The sequence below is a fragment of the Littorina saxatilis genome, linkage group LG4 (assembly GCF_037325665.1).
Source record: "Littorina saxatilis isolate snail1 linkage group LG4, US_GU_Lsax_2.0, whole genome shotgun sequence".
In the NCBI taxonomy this organism is placed as follows: domain Eukaryota; kingdom Metazoa; phylum Mollusca; class Gastropoda; order Littorinimorpha; family Littorinidae; genus Littorina; species Littorina saxatilis.
In genome coordinates this window covers 53,537,863-53,560,362 of record NC_090248.1, presented here as the reverse complement: position 1 = coordinate 53,560,362, position 22,500 = coordinate 53,537,863, and the positions used below count along the sequence as shown (strand labels likewise).

Sequence of the window (22,500 nt, the reverse complement as noted above, 5' to 3'; positions counted from 1 at the left end):
TTTTTACGAACTAAATAATTTTTTCAGTTGTTCTACTTAATTTAGGCATTCAAACTTGATGTTTTCTGAAAATATAATGATTTTTGAAGAAAACTACCAAATATCAAGCCAATTCATTGATTACAAGTGACTGAATAAAAAAATAACAGTTTTGGTCCGACAATCTGGGTGACCCTTACGCCTTAAGACTTCCTCCTTAATAAGACCTTCCTTTTTCAGATTGTCTGTTGATTATGTCTGTAAATGTACCCCCATTTTAAGTCTCCCTCGCTTTCAAGACCTGATTGTGTCAGATTTTTGTCAGGCCTTAAAAGAGGGGTTCCACCGTACACACGTTTACCCGACTCTAGTTTGAAGCAAAGCAGAAGACGGGGAAATAAGAGGTTGTCAGACCAAGGTCACAAGAGCGACGTCGAGACACTGTCATTACGACGGTGATTCAGTCACTATAGCGGTAACCTCGAACAGCACGTGCTGGTTGGAATCTTGACTATTCGACAGTGGTGGGACAACCGAAGAGACGTACGGGCTACGCAGAACCAGAGACAGTTTGGCGACAATGAGACGCGTGTTAGGACTATAAAACCAGACTATGAATAAAAAGTCGCTGTTTTAAATCGATGTGTCCCCCCCCCCCCCCCTTCAAAGTCTTTAAATCCCTACGCCCGCTTCTTTATCAACAACAGACTACCATTATTAGTTGACGCAAGAAAAATGAATGCAAATATGGTGTCATACAGTTAGTTGGGAAGAGGGGGATTGTAAAAAGACGAAGGAGAAACAGAAACGAAATCTGGGCTATCAGAAAGATTAAATCTGTTCTCTAAAGTTCAGATAAACAAGCTTGAGTACTGCATACAACATGATCATACCTATTTCCCTGTGGATGGAGAGATATGGGAGATACAGTGAAGTGTGTGCAATCAATTCCCTTATTCTACACACTGACGAAGAACAATGCGCACACAAAAATCTATGGAAATTCTTCCACGCATTATCTGAGAAAAGTGCATGCAAAATCGATCATTCGCGTCTTCAAAACAAGAATATAAAAACTCCGCCATACCGAATCAAATTACACCAATGATTTCCCATGCTTCTGCGTGTCAGAAGATTAGTTTCTTAGTTCACTTGATGCGAAAGAAAATAACAGGTGTTTTTGCACACAACATCTGATGATCCACAAATGTTATGCCAAGAAACGCGTCCCGCGTGGCATATAAAGTAGCACATGAAAAAACGAAAGCGAAAATCAGATTGTAAGATCCTGCCATAAAAATTAGCGAGGAACAGGGTGATTACATAGAGAAAAGGAAGAAAACGAAGATGAAAAAAAGGAGGAGGGAGCGGGGGGGGGGGGGGGGGGTAGTAGTGCTGAGAGAGAGAGAGAGAGAGAGAGAGAGAGAGAGAGAGAGAGAGAGAGAGAGAGAGCGAGTGAGAGAGAGAGAGATAGAGAGACAGACAGACAGACAGAGACAGAGAGAGAGAGAGAGAGAGAGAGAGAGAGAGAGAGAGAGAGAGAGAGAGAGAGAGAGAGGGGGGGGGGGGGGCAAAACCGAAAGCATGTTACCTCAGGGACAGAACAGATTTTCATTTCTCCCCTCACGGCTATAAAAACTAACTGCATTGGAACTAAGCCAAATCCCACCCACCCCTCCCCACACACCCACACCAAATCCAGTCCCCATCTCAAAATTCCTCTTTTCCTTTGCAATTCACCTACCTTTACTACCACTCTGTTCAGCCTCAGGTATACCCCCTCCCCCGTTTTTTCTCCTACCCCCCTCCCCCTCCCCCCAACGTCCCGATTCCCACGATTTAACCCTCTTCAAGAATCCGCCTTTCCACCCAAGTCAGCCACCTCGACAACCACTCTGTTCAGCCTCAGGTACCACATCCACAACCCATACCCCTCTTTTCTCCCAAACTCCAAGCGGATGTTAAAGTCATCAAGTCAAGGGCCCAGGTAGACATCAAAAGATAAAAGCCGACAGGTAAGCAGAGGTTAAAAGAAAATACACAGTTGATGCAAGCTTAGCGAATGTTGCTTCTGTCTCGAGGTATATGTGCAATTCCAGGAGAGATGCATCCATTCTGGCACCGGTACCAGACTTCTGCCCTGTTGCCTTTGTTGTGCTTGTCATTAGAACCTCTTTGTCTTGTCTCTTTTGGAAAACGCTTTTTTTTCACCCTCAAGGTGTAGGGCGAGACTACGAGAAGGGAGCTTTTGTTTTTCTGAGAGTAAAACGGAGTTTTTGTTCAACAGGGCGGCTTTGGGAGCATAAACGCACAACAGTTTTTGTTGCACAGGGCTGCTATTGAAAAGATAAACACACAACAGCTTTCCTGGGTTCAGTGTCTATCAGAACCATCTCATTCTGCGAGACTGGCTTCAAAGGAACTCGCTTTTTGGCTTATTTTAGAACTCCACAATGGGGCTGTATTCTATACAGCTTTCTAGCTTTTGAAGAAAAGCAGGTGACAACTTGTCAGTGAAAGTGCATCTCTTTGGCTAAAATGAATTCATTTTTGATGTGTGGTGTCAAGGCAAACATCAGCTTTGTTGGCAGACTGATTTACCCCCTCCCCCCTTCACATTTTCTTTTTTCTGACCCTGTCCTCACTCTGCATTTTCGTTTTTCCATAACACCCTTTCTTCATTTTCATGTGTGCACTTGGTGACTTAACTGCCCGCTCCTACTGATTTAAAGCTTCTTTTGTTTTATAGGTGTGTGTGTGTGTGTGAGGGGGGGGGGGTGGAAGAGTTACTTATTAGTTCTCCCATGTGTTTGTGCGCACGCACGCCTGTGTTTTTTGGTCAAATGTGTGTGTGTGTGTGTGTGTGCGTGTGTGTGTGTGTGTGCGTGTGTGTGTGTGTGTGTGTGTGTGTACGTGCGTGCGGTGAGCATGCGTGCTGCATGTGTGCGAGCGTGTATGCTTGCTTGCACAAGCTTGCCTGTGTCCGTGTGTTTATCCATCTGTGCGCATGTAAAAGTCAAAAGGTCCGCACGAAAGCATAACCACCACGCCTGAGTGACATCCGAACGTAACCCACGTCCATCAAAATGTCTACTTCCTTCCTTTCTTCTTTCCTTCCTTCCCGCTCCAAAGCCTCAGGGTCATCACACAAGTTTTGTGGACATTGTCCACTGTCCTTAGCTACTTCCTGGACGTCCGCAACTGGCTGTCACACTGGACAATCGTGACCAGCAACTTCAATGACAATGGTCATGTATGCTGTCCCCCTCCCAGACACCGTCACTCACTTTTGGCCTCTTCTCTTGCTTTTTCCCACACACGACTTCAAAGAAATGATGTTAGTATGGTGCAGACCAACTGGCAAAATAAAAGTGTCTTTTCCCTTTCATTCTGACTGTATTTCTTCCAGTCCTATGCACGTTTCGGCCTTATCTTGTCGTTTCTCACACATCGGGTCAAAGGAAGGTTGCTAGTACCTTGCTGACCAACATTATACACGGTCGTTCTGCCTTTGAATCTATCTGTATCCCCTCCACTCCCCTACCAGAAAACCATACGGTTCTTTGTTGTGTCCAAACACCGCTTGGTGTCTCGAGCAGCCGTAAACCCCAGAACAGCTTTTTCCTTTTTTTCTGCCTGGAGCACATGAGGTTCTTTTTTCTTCTGTCTAATGCCACTTGTATCTCAAAAAGCCTGAATGGCCTCGTCAAGATTGTTTCTCTTTCTCCGGGCTTATCCTCGCACCATACTTTCATACCATCCGTTCCCTTAGCCATGCATTTTTCCTTCTCAAAAGGCCCCTCCTCAAAAGGCCCCTCCCTCTCTGCTTTATTTCCAGCTCTGACCTAAGCCTTAGCCCCATGTCCCAAGCAAACGGTTTTCTGTCGCGACGCTTCTTTCCTCTATTCCAGCTCTGACCAAAGTCCCCCCCCCCCCCCACACACACAACCCCCTCCCTACCCCCCCCCCCCCCCTTGTCACTTTAAAACTGCCATCATTTCTTGTTGTGACTTTTTTCTCCTCTTTTACAGCTCAGACCTAAACCCTCCGCCCATGTCCCCCCACAAACCGCCGATCATTCCTTGCCACGACGTTTTGTGGGGTTGACAAAACCTACAATAACACCAGCTTATCTTTCTGACATTAATAAGAGAGGTCTAGGAGAGCCCGTGGAAATCCTATTACAAGCGAGACGACTTCAAACGGGAGGGCTTTGATGTGTGTTCCCTCCGTGTCTGCAGAGGCCGATTCGAAAAGGAATCATGGAGGATAAAAGACCACAAGCCGCCCCGCGACACGGTTGACAAGGGGAAACAAAGTTGAGCTGTGGTAGTGTGAGGGGGGGCAGGTGGAGAAGAGATGGAGGAATGAAGAGACGGAGAGAGAGAGAGAGAGAGAGAGAGAGAGAGAGAGAGAGAGAGAGAGAGAGAGAGAGAGAGAGAGAGAGAGAGAGAGAGAGAGAGAGAGAGCAAGCAATAGAGACAGAGAGTGATTGAGACAGACAGACAGACAGACAGACAGACAAAAACAGAGAGAGTCTTTATCATTCCAGCTCGATCAATAATACCAGGTGTGTCATTTGCTTCCTTTGTGATCTGGGCAATCACGTGTTCCATCTCAATCTTCAAGGCCGACTCTCCGCACTATGATTATGATTCTCACGACAAAAGCCCATAATTAACACTAATACATCAAAGGCACATGAAATCCTAAATGTGCAGACTTTAAAGGCAGCTACATTTTCTACGTGTTCGTGAATGGCAAAGAGTCCCGGTTCTTTTCAATTAACTTTTACGGAAACGATTTCCTACATAAACACTCAGAAGGAAGGCAAAATAAAGAAATGATGCAACAGAGAAAGAAACTGGGGTTCGGCAAGGTTAATCGCTGTTGTGCTTGATAAAAAGCTAATCTGAGTGAAAAGGCAAAGCAATACGAAAAGCAGATTAGGAACGCTTTCTTTGCACAAACGTCTATTCTGAATAGATCAGGCGAACTAGCATTTTCAATAAACTGAATGTGGAAAGTTCCGGGTGAGTCATACATATATATACTAGATGAATACCCGCTTCGCCGGGTAGCCGGCTTCGCCGGGAAGAAGTAGAGCCGAATACCCGGCTTCGCCGGGTACCCGGCTTTGCCGGGTGAGTGGCGCACCGTACGCGATTGACGCCACACGAAGGAAGGGAGATAAACGCGCAAAACACTGGAGAAGATAAGGAGCGTTGTGGACAGTGACCTTCTAAAAATAGTAACGGGAATATGGATTGAGCGTTGTGGACAGTGACCTTCTAAAAATAGTAACGGGAATATGGATTGACGCCACACGAAGGAAGGGAGATAAACGCAAAACACTGGAGAAGATAAGGAAGAGTTAGTGGGAATGGATCTGGGAAGATAAACAGAAACACCAAAATCGGTTCAGCGCTGCGCGCTGAGAGCACGTGTTGAAAATTCTCATCGACCAGGTTGTGTCCGGGGTGTACCTGAATATGGCCACCAAATTTGAAGCAGATCCATCGAGAACTTTGGCCGTGCATCGCAAACACACACACACAGACACACACACACATACAGACACAAGTCGTATATATATATATAGATATCCCTCTTCTCCATCTCACCCTAACCCCCACCTCTCCCAACGCTCCCTCTTATATGACCCCAACAATGTCAGTTTAAAAAGATAATAAAGAGTATGAAAGCAGTTCGATGCATTGCCAAGATGAGGTGAAACCCAACAGAAGTTTCAAGAAGGACAGTTCAAATAAATCAACCAATTTAAAACAAAGTTGCAAAGTTGCAGCAAATAAAGAATACAAAACAGAAAACAGAGACAGCCAAGGAGATCAGCCTTAAAAAAACACACTATCGAGCGTTATAAAATCCAATACAAGAAGCGCAAAAACTGCGCACATGCCGAGCTATCAGAAACGATCAAATACCTCATCCATCGCGTGGCATTATTTTCCGGGGCTTTGTTTTTTTGCCGGACAAATCAGCAATGACGATCGTCCAGTTGAGTTTGTGATCCGGATGGCGCCAGACTGGCTTCATATGATGGCTCTCTGGGGGACCGAAACGGGCGTCAAGTGTGTTGGCTCTTGTCACCTTCAGCAGATTGCTGCGGTCAGTCTGATTAACACAGCTTTTCGCTTTCATGCGATGGCATTTTTGTTAGAGTCAGAGTGTGTGTGTGTGTGTGTGTGTGTGTGTGTGTGTGTGTATGTGTATGTTGGTGAGGGGGGTATGTGTGTGTGTGTGTGTGTGTGTGTGTGTGAGGGGGTATGTGTGTGTGTGTGTGTGTGTGCGTGTGTGTGTGTATGTGTGTGCGTGCGTGCGTGTGGTGTGTGTGTGTGTGTGTAGTGTGTGTGTGTGTGTGTGTGTGTGTGTGCGTGTCACTCTGTGTGTGTCTGTGTGTCCATGATTGTGAATCTGGGTGTGTCTGTGTGCGCGCAACTGTATTGTCTATTGTCCCCTATACCAGATTGCTGCGGTCAGTTTGATTAACACATTGAATCATAGTGTACAGACGAAAAGTGTACGGCGACTTGAGTAATTGCTCCTCAAAGAAAAACGAGGATTTATTTTTATAACGAGATGAGAACATCGCTAAAAGTACAGAAGTGCAAACATACACATTTAACAAGCTGTACGCTTTCCAGTTACTCGCGAACTCGAATCCTACCACATGAGCTATGTAGTTCTATGATAGTACAGCTATTCAACCACACCAGTCCTGTACTTTCCACTATTCCAGAACACACGAAGGACACTAATCCTCCCCTCTAAGACATGAGTCAGGACGCCTGTCGCATAGATGAAGTCATCGCATCCAGCAAGCCAGCAAGGCCAAATCTCAGCCTCATCAACGATTCCAACCGCCTGTAGGGAGGGGCGAGAGCAGCAAATCCGCGACCCTCCAGAGGAGGAAATCTCGGGGGAGAAGAGCAGGGGGGATTATCCAGTTCGACAGGAGCGCGATCCCCCTTTGCCCGGCCCTGCAGCTTTTAATAAGGACCCTGAGACAACCGCTGTCTACCGGCCTGTTGAGAGGGCTTAAAGACATCGGGAGTTTTTGTATGTGTTTTGTTCCTCTGTCTCTCTCTTCGTGCTGGTCTTTCAGCTATAATGACATCATCTCCCAAAAGCGATTTGATCACGCCATGTTCATGTCGATGATGATGATGATGACGTGTTGATACTGCTGCAGTTTAAGCCTGTTGAGAGGGCTTTTGACATCGGCAGTTTTTCTGTGCTGGTCTTACAGCTATGATGACATCATCTCCCAACAGCGATTTGATCACGTCATGTTGATGTCGATAATGATGACATGTTGATACTGCTGTATTTTGAGCTTGGACATCCGGAGATGTTTTCCCCTTTTCTCTGTGCTGCTCTCACAGTTATGACAGTATCTGTTGAGAGCGCTATGATGATGTCATGTCTCCCTTTGGCGCCGTTTAATAAGAACCCCGAGAAAACCGCTGTCTGTCAGTTTTCCCAACCTGTTAAGACGGCTTAAGACATCGGGCATATTTGTTTTTTAAGTTCTCTGCTGGTCTTACAGTTGTGATGACTTCATGTTGACAGCGATGGTGACGACGTGTTGATACTGCAGTATTCTGAAGTTTTGCATTGCATAGTTCGTTGATATCATTTGGGAGGGGTCCATCTTAGACCTTGAAAAAGCTGTATGGACCACAGAACAAGTAAGCATTGGCTGTGCTTTGTCTGGAAGATGAAATAGTGACAGTCACTTGCCCCAAGCGATCTCTTCTTAAAGTCTGTCTGTCCTATACAGTTAATAAAACACATGTCAAGGCCAAGCCGTAAAACACCCACAAAAAACACACGTCAAGGCCAAGCCGTAAAACACCCACAAAAAACACACGTGCAAGGACACTGTTAAGAAAACAGTTTGAGCATACACACCGCTGACATTACAAAAACAAGTTCTTGTTGAACTTTCCAATGTGACATGCTATTTTCCTGGACATATCAAGTGCGACCTACTCATGCTGTTTGCAATGGCCCAATACAATTGTTGCCAATGTGCCTTGCAATTCACACTCTTATAATTGTAATTACACAGTCCACCAACCCAAGGACGTTTAGACCGCTCTAAGCAAATGAAACGAGTATTTCAAAACAAGAAGCGAAAATAAATCTTTGAAGATGACATCGAGTGGCATCTTCCGAGGTGCATTAGAAGTGCCAAACGTTCGACCCTCCACGGAACAAACACTGCATCAACAAAAACGTGTCAAAACTGTTTGGGTCTTCGATTGGTCTAACCTCTCGTTGGCTATACAAACACGCTGGACTATTTCTGGTCAGACTTCAGGCTGTTGTTAAAACAAGTGTGCGTGTCCTAACACTACATTTTTAATTGAAGTGTTCTACTTTTGAACACACTTTCTGAAAGCAGAATATATTTGAACACTAGTGTTTACAATCTATTTTGGTTGTAGCTGGTAGAACTATGTACTATGTTACACTGTGTTCAAAACTGGTCACAGAACGTGTAGTCAAAAGTGGAACACTTCAATTTGGAGTGTAAATTCTCAGCTACACTCTCAACCATTTCTCTTAATTTCTCTTAATTTTGCATTTTTTTAAAATATATTTTATTTTAGAAATCTCGACCTGTTTTCAAAACGAAAAAACAAGCAAAAACTAAAGCAAACAGGCACTTGTCCAAAACTACGCTGCAATCTCAGCCAGTCTAGGCTGGGTCTATCAACAAACGAACAGTACGTGCAAAAAATCACCCTCCTTCGCTCGTGTCGACAAATGATGGCCCGGGTAGATATTGACGTAGTTGCGCGCGCTTGTTGACTGACATAACTCACAACTTTAACTCCTCTCCACCCGTAAATACCCGGAGGCCACGCTCCATTGCACGCGCCATCTCGCCCTCCAAGACTACCAGAATGGACCCCGGGTGCCAGTCGATGGAGGGTGCACTCACTGACCCGCGAAGGGCTGGGGTGGAGAGGGGGGGGGGGGGGAGGATGAGGAGAGAATGGAGTATGCTGTGGGCGATTCAGATGAGGAGGAGGGGGTGGGGGTACAAGTGTGTACAGACACCTGACAAAACTATCGGGGATCGATGGTTCTGGACTTTTCTTAGCACCTCTTTCTCGGTGCTTGCAAACTCTGAAAAATGTTTGTCGAGTCTAAAAGCAGGTTTGGACAGGACAGCAGTTTAAAGGTACAGTGTGATCTGAGCTAAACTCTTCTGGTTGATGAATTCTGAAGAACTATCTTTGTAGCCCAAAGCTAAACGGTGGCAAAATCGGGCCACTCCTCGTTCGAGCGAGTTTGATAATATATGTATGCCCTCTAACCAAAGAGGGTAGAAGCACAGATCTCTGCTTCTACCTTCTTTGCTTTAACTCCTAGCTCCATATTATCTGTGTACTCCTATCCCATATGTTTACTTCCACTATCAAACTCTCCATTGTTTTTAGTATAACGAAGGACACAATCTGCCGTAGATGTACACATCAAATGTTACTTCCACCAAAATGTGTACATAATGTGTAAAGACCTAATGCATCCAATCATTGCTGTTCTTTTCATCAAAATTAGTATAGTCCCACTCCCCCCAATCTCTCTGAAACTTCATTTGGTATAAACCAAAATTATGAATCAGCGTTTAACAAATTCGAACATTTTCAAAATCAGTTGCAACTTCAGGTTCAAGCCTTCACCATTAACCCGCCATTTCTTGAGCGAAAACACGGTAAGAAAGGCTCAAGCTGGGAGTCAAATAGTTTGATGGGAAACCGAAGGAACCTCGGAATCCCCTGAAAGACGGGGAGAAGCCGAGGTGTAATCTTGTTTTCTGTCTCGGTTCAGTCCTATCGGCTTCACTTCATCCTCCTCGCCGTCTTCAGTTTCCCTGTAATCCCTCGCCGTCTTAAAATCCCCCGCCCTCCTTCAAAACTTCCCCCCGATATTCACCCCTAGTCAGTCAGTCCAGTTCATTTCCCAAAACACTTGTAGAGCTGCTGGGCGTTTGAAGTGAAAAACAGTGTTTAACATCCAAACCACATCAAAGCCTCGTCTGTCACATCTCGTAGTTCGAGAACTGTCTAAACGGTTTCTTGGGGTCTTTTAGTCTGTTCAGCTGGTGTAGTAGTACGTACTGTGCGATCGGATGGATGTCAGTCCGCACGAAAATAACATTCAACTCTAGAGCACAAGGCTTTTGAGATAAACAGCATCATCTCTTTTCTAACCGGCACGGTTGGCCTAGTGGTAAGGCGTCCGCCCCGTGATCGGAGGTCGTGGGTTCGAACCCCGGCCGGGTCATACCTAAGACTTTAAAATTGGCAATCTAGTGGCTGCTCCGCCTGGCGTCTGGCATTATGAGGTTAGTGCTAGGACTGGTTGGTCTATCTTTTCTATTTGCGAATGTGACATGCGAAAACGAACTCTATACGTACAACTCCAGTACACGATTTTGAGATAAGCAGTATTGTCTCTTTTTGAAGGAAACTGAACGTGGACACCTATTTTACAGCAGGTAGTTTCGTTCTGCACTGAGTTGTGATCTTAAGTGTTTATTCTTCATAGCACAGCAGTACTCGCAATGAGAGGTCCCTCTGAGCACGGGACACCTCCGGACACGGTACACAAACAGGTGTCTCTTAATGAAAAGACCCATTCATAATTTATTATCTCAGGTATAAATGCGAACATGCAATGAAGTAAACTTCGCACAATTTTTCCTGTCATAAACGGACACGTGAAACGACACATACTTGTGCTTGGTCAAAAAGGTGTCCTCTCATGATAGGTACTGATGTATTTCGTGAAAAGTTCTGTGTGCATGTGTTCCGGTGTTCGTTTCTTTTCAGAACAGTGATACCTGCGGCAAAAAAAACCCCACCCTTGGGTCCAGTGGAAAGCGTCTCTTCACCGTCCTTTACTGTCAATTGAAGAGACAGGGGGCAGCAGGGAGTGGGGGAAGTGTCCTCTCATCGGAGGAGCCTCACATGGCAGGTACCACCGTATACGATTTTCGCCTATCTCTTTCCCCGATAAGCAAGACCCTTTTTCTCTACTGAGCTCAAAATAATAGATATCAGTGTATCCCCCGATAAGCAGGAGCTTTTCTCTTGTAAGCTCCAAAGATGAGATATCAGTTTATGTCTCGCACTCAGTACCCCAGTACGGCGCCATACTATAACGTGTGAAGTCTGCCCTCATAAACCCTTGCCGTACAAACAATGATAATATTTTCCAATAAACCCTTGTGTCGGCGCGTAAAGTCGCTTTGATCCTCCGTTGGCAGCTCCGGACTTCAAACGACAGCAGCCGCCATTTCTTGTCCCGGTAATGCCCCCTGACATCGATGACCTCCCTTGAACACCAGGGGGCGCGCATAACTCGCCGCCATCGTGGCCGACATCAAATTTGAGAAGAAGATGACATACAACAATGTGTGTGTGTATGTGTGGAGAGGGGGGGGGGTCAGTTATGATGTGTTTGTGTTTCTGCGTTCGTGCGTGCGTGCGTGTGTTCGTGCAAAGCACCCAATTTTCGGACCCTGTTTTTCCAAGCACAGGCTTTAAACTGTCAGTCGAACTGTACCATCAAAGAAGCAGGCTAGCTCACACAAGTTGGCTTCAGAAAAGAGACGACAGCATTTTCTTCGTCGCACAAAGGTTACGAAACTTAAAAAAAAAAGAAAAAAAAAGGTATAGACACAAGGGCATCCTTGTGTACAGACAGTAGTCTCAAGTTCAGAACCCTGTTGTTGAGAAACGCGAGAATCGTGGAAGCAAGGCTAAGTGGTCAACTACATCTTCTCTAGTATGAATAACCACACACGATCGTCATCTTCTTTTTTACGACATGAAGAAGAAGACGAAGAAGAAGAAGAAGAAGAAGAAGAAGAAGAAGAAGAAGAAGAACAAGAACAACAACAACAACGAACAACGAACAACAACGAACACCAACACCAACACCAACAACAACAAGAACGAGCTGGATACTAAATCATCGCCACGAAAACCAAGACTGTCCTTGACATTTGCTGTGCGTTGTCGTGAGACGACGTCAAATCCCGAGAAAAAAAAAATAAAAAAAATTCCAAGACTAAGGAAAAGCTCAGGGGGCATATTTTGCAGACAAGGCCTAATCGAAAGACGCTACAGAGATAACACAAGCACAAGACAGGGATTTGGGAAGACGCTGACAGCAGCTAATTAGATGTGAGAGACAAGACAAAAAGACCAACATGGCGGATCGTGTGTTTAGACAAAGACCCCGAAGAACACCCAGTGAAGATGAGAAGGTTGTGCTGATAATCTGCTGACAGCGGAACAGTATCCTTTGTCCCACAAGAGAGTCTGCATCGACATGAATCTCTCTCTCTCTCTCTCTCTCTCTCTCCTCTCTCTCGCTCTCTCTCTCTCTCTCTCTCTCTCCTCTCTCTCGCTCTCTCTCTCTCTCTTTCACTTTCTCTCTCTCTTTCTCTCTCTCACTCACTCTCTCTTTCTCTCTCTCTCTCTCTCTCGCCACTCTCGCCTCTCTCTCGCTCTCTTTCTCTCTCTCGCTCCTCTCTCTCGCTCTCTTTCTTTCTCTCTCTCTCTCTCTCTCTCTCTCTCTCTTTTTCCTCCTCTTTCTCATTCCTCATACAAGCACACGTGTCGACATCTGATTGTACGTCAAAGAGGGAGAGGGAAATGTTTCTGACGTCACATATGGCACGTCAGTTTCACGTGCAAGACGAAAGGATTGGCCCAAAATGTCACAAAAGGCATCTACCTCTGGTTGTAATCAGACTAGAGTGATGCTGAGCAAAGGGTAAACGAAGGTACCAAGTATACACTTCAGGGTTCGTCAGTACAATTGCCTCCAGCAGAAAGGCTGACCTCATTATTGTTGATGGAAAAGGGAAGACAACAACCGATCTCATCACTTGTCGATTATCTCCCTTGTCTGACGCCATGACACTGAGCCACCCATTCGTGAGGCCAAAGAGCGGCCATCTTGGCACACCACAGACATTTTCCGGTAAAGTAAATGACACGGAATGAAGTACGCCTTGCCAGCAGATTTAAAGTTGTAAATGCAGTACAATACACCGGACAATAATACAAATCAAACTAGGGAACACAGGGATGGAAAGAGACAGACATTACTATTTGTGTTCTCTTTCCTGTTGTCATTACAGACTGAATTTAATACATTGAAAAGCTGATTCTAAGGGAGCTAATAATTAACAGTGTGAGATAACGTCATCTTCTTCAAAATGAAACAACGATAAGGTGCTAAACTAATACTTTCAAAAGAACACTGCTTAGAAAATGGAGACTCTCATAAACAAATGATCATTCAACTGATAACAACATATACGTCACAGGCTTCGCGATCAAAGAAGAATTTTGCATCGCATCAACAACAAGGAACTTAGTCGATAAATATCGACAGGGGGCCGACAAATGGTTTAAATGGGAAATGTGTGTATATGGGTGTGGGTTTGAAACAAACAAACAAACCAACCCATGTGAACCCCGGGCCGCAGGCCTTCGATGTAGTGATTGAAAAAAAAGGATGTTCTCAAATGGTTCAATTCTCATTTGGTCTGATTCTCAAATGGTACCGGTATACTCCCTCCCCCCCCCCCCCCTGGCCGCAGGCCTAGGAGTAAAATTTTATAGACACTGACCTTCTTCCCAGGGGTCATTGACCCAGTTTTAGCTATGAGAGGTGGTTCGCCCAGAGGCTGTAGAGTATACTGGGGCGGTCTCTTTGATGTCTTGAGAGGAAACTTGGCCAGGGTAGTACATGCACCAGAACTGGTGGACACCAAGGACAAACATGAAATCGAAGCAGTTTGCTTTCAGAGAGAACGGTCGTCAGCAACTCAAACTTCTCTGTTTTCTTTTTTTTTTTTTAATCTGACTTTCTTTGTGGCCCCCTGACTCCGCCCCCCTCCCTCTGTAAGGACCCCCCTCCACAAGGACCGATTTTTGTCAACATTTTAAAGGTCGCTAGAGAGGGGTTCCACTGTATGACCTAACCGCTACTGGCAGACGGCCTCAATCTTCACGCGCAAAGACGAGATTAATAGGTGCTCGGTTTTGGTATTTTGAATTACATTACATTAAACCTTTGTTGGGTTTCATGGTCATGGCAACAGCCATAATAATATTACATGATGTATAATATCATATTTCAGCATATGTGAATTACATGTCATCATACTAAACTGTCATACATTTTTATTCCTACATTATTCTGATTGATCACAACCAAACCTACTATCATTGGACACATCCAAATGCAAGCGCCTGTTCTTGACAATTTCTCTCTGATCTAAATATAAAATCAGTGGGTCGGGCTTTGCCACAGACACTCACGGTTTGGCCTGTAGGTAAAATGTACAATGTATTTTCTGATTTGTGCACAAAAGCTTTTTTTCTTTTTTCTTTTTTTTAACATAACAATGTTTAATGTCACTGTATGTTTAAAAGACCATGGTCATATTTGTAAAAAAAAATGTTAAATTAGAAAATAAATAACATTTTGGTTCATGATTTTTCCTACACCTGTGCTAAAAATAAGAAATAAAAATGTCGGGTATATAAGTCACTCAAATACAGCTAGGTATGAATGGCTCGGTTTGAGTTTGTTGCAGTTGACCCTGCACAATGCGACATATCATGTTTTTGTTGAACAATTTTGACGTCACCCCTCCCATAGGGTGACGTATTTCACAACTTCCTGTGTTACACAAACTCTGTGATGACCAATTTTGACGTCACCCCTCCCATAGGGTGACGGATTTCACAACTTTCTACAGATGAACAATTTTGACGTCACCCCTCCCACAGGGTGACGGATGTCACAACTTCCTGTGTACACAAACTGATGACGTATTTCACAACAAAATGGCGCTGCCCATGGTCAACCTCGAAACTATCCGTATAGAATGGGGGCGTCCTCGCCCCCATAATAAACCTTTTATTGCCATTCTAAAATATCACTGATCTTGTCCCGATTTAGCATAATACAAGCAGCAGACCCCAGGCAAGACAGGGCTTGATCTAACTTGCTCACGACAAAACAACCGCCACCGGGCCATCTTCAAAGAGCGTGAGACAATGCAACAATAAGAAATCTCACAGCTTTCTTGGCCTTAAAAAACTTTTTCCTAGTTGCAATCCTTGCTACGTTGCCACTGGCTTAAAAATGCTTTATTTAGCCTAATCTTCCAAATGGTAAAATACAAAAATAAATATGCTAGATTCAAAAGAAACTAAGATAAAGCCCCCCCCCCCCCCCCCCCCCCCCCGTGTGCTCAAATGTCACCAAGGGATGACCCACGTCAATTGAAACGGAGTTAAAAAAGAAAGAACAAGAAATTCCTCCGAGGTAGGAAAAACACCCCCGTCCTTAGCATTCTCACTGCCACCAACTGAGCAGGCACTGCTAACAAGTGTGGTTATTTCCCTTTGACCATTAATATGTGCCTCTATAAGTCCTTGTAGAATCTTAATCCACCAATAACTACCTAACCGTGTGTTTGACTGGTCCCAATTTTTGTAAGGACCGTCTCAGGAATGTATAGAACCTGTTCACCAAGTTTGGTGACGATCGGTCCGTTCATTCTTGAGATCTATATGCGAACACAACCAAACAAACAAACAAACAAACACATCGACCGAAACCTATACACACCCCTATACCGGGGGTGTAAAAAAGAATAACAATAGCTAGGCACAAGAATGACGGAAATACTGATCTACCGAAGACATCCGACTGTCTTACACACAACGTCCACCGGTGTTTTTTGTTTGTTTTAGCCCTTATCATTAGTTTGTATACATACCCATAGGACTGGCACATAAAACCAGTCTGAAGCATGCAACTATGTGGCACGCAAGCTCCGGACATCTTCGTGAATTTCGAAAGTCAATGAGCACGGATAGTGGACGTTCCAGGGTTTCGAGAAGAAAGACGATGACTGTTATGATTCACATATTCACGATACTGCTATAAATTCAACAGTCTAGTCCAAGGCGCCATTTGCCCATCCACACAAACAGTATCACACCAAAGGGACAGTCCCTGAATTTCATAAGTGAATGATGACAGGCACTCGATGTATAATTCATCTACAAAACTTGGTCACACTATTCTGACAGCCTCTTAGAAAGATGTCACCAATGTGTTACCCTACAAGCATTCAACCACAATGTCGAAAATATTGTCAACTCAGCAGTCTTGTCAACAGAAGCGCCATTCCCCATCCACACGAACAAAAGCAGAACTAGAACAAATACTTTGTATGTCTTTACAAAACAGGAATTTGAACATTATTATCCCAAAGGGGCATTCCCTAAATCCATAAGCCAGCGATGAGAAACAGACAATGCGTTCTACTTCTACAAAACTAGGCCACGCTAACATACTTTTTTTCCCTTCAAGGGTGGACTTAACAGCCTCTTAAGAAGATGTCGCCAATTTGTTACCCGACAGTTATTCAAGCCTCCAGCCTATAGGAAGACTCCAAATCTTGTCACGGTTTCCATGAAACAGTATACAGTGTAAACCTTATTCCAAGACCTCAAAAATATGAGAAAATCAGATCGCAAAAAGGAGGAGGTATTAAAATGAGACAGTGTACACACATTACAAACAGAAAGCCTGAGAAAGCAGGGTATCAAAAGGGGGAAGCCTTTAATTTGGGGGTCTTAAAAAAGGGGCCGGTGTAACACGAGAAAATTACTCCCACGAGATTTTTACTCCGGAGTAAACATTTCGTACGAAAAACTTACTCCCTTTACGAAAAAAGCACTCCCCCATTGCACGAGAAAATTACTCCCCAAGACAGGTGAGTTCCGAGTAAACATTTCGTACAAAAATGTTACTCCCCTGACGAATAAATAACGAATAAATTACTTCACCCCAACACGAGCAATTTAACTTCCCATGCCAGGTGTACGAAATTTTTACTCCCTTGTCCCCTGGTGGTGGAATTTTTACTCCCTTGTCCCCTGGTGGTGGAAGGCGTGGAAGGAGGGTAGCGCGACATTCGTGTGCGCGAGATCACTTACTGGCATTATCCCTTCGCCCGCATCCCATTTTTGCGTACGAGATTTTTACTGGAAGTAAAAAAAAATGGGGAGTACAAATTTCGTGGAGGGAGTAATTTTGTCGTGCCTTGGGGAGTTCTTTTCTCGTACGAAAAGTGTACTCGGAGTAAGAATTTCGTACGAAATATTTACTCAGGAGTAAATTTTTTGTGGAGTAAAAATTTCGTGTTACACCGGATTGAATTGCACATAGTCGCGTCGAGTGTCCTCCAGGCAAACACAAACATAACAGAACCAACAGGGGGCAAAAAAATAGGTCAAGTCATCTTCTTCCAAGGTTTGAAAAGCCGTTAACACAGATTTATCATACGCTCAGTTAGTGCCTTTCGTTGCGCATCTTTTCTCGGAGCGGAAGGGTAAGAGGATTTGTTAGAGATTTAGGCGGCCTAAAGGATGTTGCCTACATTGTTGAAGATTTCTTTTTGGGGGATTGGGGGTAGAGAAGTGAGGAGGGTTTGGAGGGTGGGGAAGGGGGTGGGGTGGGGTGGGGGGCGTGCTTTTCACAACCGTTGCATTATTCATGGCCTCGTAAAGCACATAGTTGTAACTGTTTACACGGCTTCATATGCTAACGGGACATTCGTATCTTTCAACTTTATCTGTGAAGGGATAAAAGAAGATCTTTTTTAGCCTGAAGAGCTATCTCACACTGTCAATATTGACAATAAAAGCACAAAATAAGAATAGGCCAAGCCGGGATTTGCCAGTAACGGTGAGTGACCTCGATTCACTGTGCTGGTTAAAATAAAACAACAAAAACAATGCTTTGAAAACAATGGCTTTCAGAGACGTAAAAGTGAAGACAGCTGATGACAGGACTGCAGTAAAACCGGAATGGTTGTGTCACTAATGCAACCACCTCCCTCCTCTCTCTCTCTCTCTCTCTCTCTCTCTCTCTCTCTCTCTCTCTCTCTCTCTCTCTCTCTCTCTCTCTCTCTCTCTGAAAGAAGAAGCTATTCTGTATTTCCACACACACACACACACACACGCACGCACGCACGCACGCACGCTCGCACGCACGCTCGCACGCACGCACGCATGCACACACACACACACACACACACACACACACAGAGAAAGAGAGAGACAAAGATAAAGATAAGGAGACAAAGAGACAGACAGACAGACAGATAATGACAGACAGACAGACAAACAGACTGAAAAACAGACTGACAAACAGACAGATGAAGAGAAGCAAACACAAAACAGTTGGACAGGAACACAAGCAGAAGTCGGAGAACACGTGAGGAAGGTTTAAAGTGCAGCTGCGGATGGGGACCAAAGGCGAAACACTGAAAAAAAAGGATTCCAACAAAAAAATGGGGGGAGGGCAATGATGAACTACTTACGGGACTTTACTTATCACCAGCGACCCAGAAATAACACAATTATTCCTCGCGCTGTGCCATTAAGCCTCTACTTCCCTCCCCGTTAATCGATTGCAAAGCCCATTAATTCCTCCGTGCACACGTCTCAAGACCAGCGGAATTGTCCCAGACCCAATCTCAATCCCGACTTGAAATCAGGACAAACGCATCCGTTAGAATCAGTTCCAATTAACGTCTCCATTTGTAAGCTGTGCCTGTTAGGTGTTTTATCCCCGACGCTGGTGCAGAGCTTCATAGTTTCATCCGCTAAGGACTTGAAAGGTACGGTCATTCCCGTGAAAACAGTTCTTCTTCTTCCTTCATAGGCCCAAACTCCCACGTTCACTTGTGTTTTTTTGTTGTTGTTGCACGAATGGGTTCGTACGTGTATGACCGTTTTTACCACGCCATTCAGGCAGCCATACGCCGCTTTCGGGGGAAGCATGCTGGGTATTTTCGTGTTTCTATGGACCTGTGAGATCGGACAAATCTCTAACAGGCGCGGCCAGGGTTCGAACCTGCGACCTCCCGCACAGGAAGCCGATGTCTTATCCACTAGGTCACTGCAGCGCCCGTCGAAAACAGTTCGGTTCACCATCTCAGATCTGGCCATGTTTTGACATGGGGTAAGGTCACCGTCTCCACTTGGTCACATACCAAAAATCCACAGCCTGTTCGCTCTTTGTGCACGGTGGTAATTGTTAATAAATTGTGTGACCCTCCACCACGGAATGTGTCGCATGTCACCTTTTCATGATTTTCATATTTTTTACATTTTCTTAAAGAGTTTTTTTATTCTCTATCCAGTGGTGAAAACCGTTTTACAAAAGAGTGAACACTTTTCGAGTTATAAGCATGTGACTATGGTGACCCTCACACTGTTACTAGACACCCCCCGGACTTATATTACGCCCAGCGCAGAACCGCGTGAGGTGACATGTGACTCATTTCGTGGTGGAGGGTCACAATTCGGGTCAATTTCGCAGAAATTAAGCTACTTTATCCGAAATGTCCAACTCACCACAGCAAGCAGCCAGGGTGTTGATGTTTGGAATGTGACCAAGTAGAGACGGTGACCTTATCCCATGTAAAAACCTGGGCAGATCTGAGATGGTGAGCCGAAGGATAGCGACGTTCGCGAAGGATGGCATCTTTAATAGCTCAGTGATTAACCACACCAGCAAGGGATTCTACATCAGGTGGGCACACCAAAAGCCCAAAAGTGGAACCCATCTTTTTAAGACCCGCAATTTAAGACTTCCTCCTCTTTAAGACCATGCTTTTTATTTTTTTATTTTTTATTATAGATTTTCTGTTTATAACCTCTGTAAATTTACCTCCAATTTAAGACTCCGTCCTTTTTAAGACCTGATTTTCTCAGATTTTGGAGGTCTTAAAATGGGGGTTCCACTGTAGAAGAAGGTGTTTGGAGGATGCAGAGAGAATGGAGGAGAGGGGGAGGGTGAGCAGGTAAAGTTGGGAGGGGCACTTTGTGGTTCTATCACTTTGACCCTGACAAGATAGGGGCATTTTACGATCCTTCGGCAGAAGCCCGTGTATTAGGGTGCTTTCACGCCCCCTCTCTGATCTCCTGTCTGCCTAAATCTCCCCGCTTTGTTCTCAGAGGGAGAGCTTTACTGGGTTGGGACACTTGAAAAGTGCTCACACGTTATAAAACATGACGGCGATCGTTGGCACACATTTTTGTGACCCTGATTGTGATGGTTGAATACTGACAGTGAAGAAGAAGTGTGTGTGTGTGTGTGTGTGTGTGTGTGTGTGTGTGTGTGTGTGTGTGTGTGTGTCCTGTGAACCCACACTCTGCTCTTCAGCTTGGTGTAAGACTGCCTGTTGTTCCAATAGCGCAATACAAGACCTTTCTAGCGTTCTTTTGAGTCATTTCCACGGGCGGGGATGTAGCTCAGTCGGTAGCGCGCTGGATATCCTGTTGGCCGCTGTCAGCGTGAGTTCGTCCCCACGTTCGGCGAGAGATTTATTTCTCAGAGTCAACTTTGTGTGCAGACTCTCCTCGGTGTCCGAACACCCCCGTGTGTACACGCAAGCACAAGACCAAGTGCGCACGAAAAAGATCCTGTAATCCATGTCAGAGTTCGGTGGGTTATAGAAACACGAAAATACCCAGCATGCTTCCTCCGAAAACGGCGTATGGCTGCCTAAATGGCGGGGTAAAAAACGGTCATACAAATTTCTATAAATCGCTTCGTGCCTCCAATGGTGTCTCCCAATCAGGACCAAACAGGACCAAACAGGAAAGCACATAGCACTCTAACACCCCCGTGTGTACACGCAAGCACAAGACCAAGTGCGCACGAAAAAGATCCTGTAATCCATGTCAGAGTTCGGTGGGTTATAGAAACACGAAAATACCCAGCATGCTTCCTCCGAAAACGGCGTATGGCTGCCTAAATGGCGGGGTAAAAAACGGTCATACAAATTTCTATAAATCGCTTCGTGCCTCCAATGGTGTCTCCCAATCAGGACCAAACAGGACCAAACAGGAAAGCACATAGCACTCTAGCATCTCCGGGCAAGGAGAAATGGGGAAAAGAGACTACGGAATAGTCTTGTGATGATAAAAAAGGTGTGTTTCTGAAACACTATACCCTATAACCGCAGGGGATTATGATAGACAAACACTGTCGGAAGCCAGGATTTATGACAAACCGCTATCGAGTCCTACATACAACGCCCAAAGGAAGTTCTATCCACCAGTAAACACATGATAAGGACTGTAGGCTTACGTGCAATGCAACTGACAAATAATACAAAAAAAGCATTTGTGTGCTAGTTTCGTTAAAGGTATCAAGCAGCTATGAAACATAAATCAAGGCGTGCATTTCTGGGGTAGCTTACCGAGAGAAAACATACTAAGCTATCACCGTTGTAAATACATGAGTATCATAAAACACACGAACACTAACAATTACAGTGACGCCTCGGTCAAAGTTCGCTGTTTCATCATGTACACATGATTCATCTCGTCATAACATTTCGAATCTACTGTCGTGTATGTAGCGATGTGTTTTGTCGCAAACACTGTCTTCTGATTTAATCCTGCGACTGTCAAAGTAAGCGCTTCAAAGTAGAGACGATAATTATCTGTTATGGATCCCTCTCAACCCAAGACAATAATCAACAGAAAGCTGAAGCCGAAGAATGAAAACATCAGTGCCGTAAACTTTATATCCAAGCACACACGAATCCCCTCAAACCATTTTATCCGCTTTTTTTTCTTCCGAGAAAAAAGTTCAGCCTATAACTACACCATGAACGCGAAAGAGACAGACTGACAGACAAACCGACTGGCAGGCAGACAGACGGATGGACAGTTTGACTGACAGAAAAAACAGTCATGGACATACTTATGTACGGACGGAATGATCGACCGACAGAGACAATAAACCAACACAATCACGAACGCCGGCGGACGGGCGGACAGACAAACAGACAGGCGTATCAGTAGTTGGAGAGACAAAATCGTAGATAAGAAGATTTACGAACAGACAGCGAACTGGACACACAGGTCAGTCGATAGACAGACACACAGACAGACAGACAGACAGACAAACAGACGAACATACAGACTGACCGACTAAACGACACCTTGATACATAAACACAGACACTCAACCCTCCTCTCATCAACAGGTTTCGAACACGCACCAGACAGACAACCCTGAGAACCAAACAGAAATCAAACATCAACTCACCCGCTGATGTGAACCGGGTAAAATCCAGGGGGCGGGGTGGGGGGTCTGTTGTAACAGTAAAAATCCTCTTCCGTCTGTGTGGCGATCGACACCATGGCTCCCGCGTTCGACGACGAGGACGAGGTCGACGACGACGACGACGAGCAATTGTTGTTGTTGGCAGCCCTGGAGGACTTGGAGGAAGAGTTGGAGGGGTGGGGCTTGCCGTGGCTGTGGTGGTGGTGGTGGTGGGGGTGGGTGGAGGAGGAGGAGGAGGATTTGCTTCCCTTGCCCACCCGCCTGAGAACCTCGACCACGATGG

General features: G+C 45.0%; 1 protein-coding gene across 1 annotated transcript in view; it reads right to left on the bottom strand.

Annotated features, from left to right (window-relative positions):
• Positions 1-22,500, bottom strand: part of LOC138965630 (E3 ubiquitin-protein ligase PDZRN3-like) — a gene marked incomplete in the record, with an annotated part of 190,687 nt that overhangs the window by 115,596 nt on the left and 52,591 nt on the right. Inside the window, 1 exon segment of the mRNA XM_070337805.1 lies at positions 22,200-22,500. This exon segment is cut by the window's right edge and continues 70 nt beyond it. Within this exon segment, the coding sequence (XP_070193906.1) occupies positions 22,200-22,500 (301 nt within the window).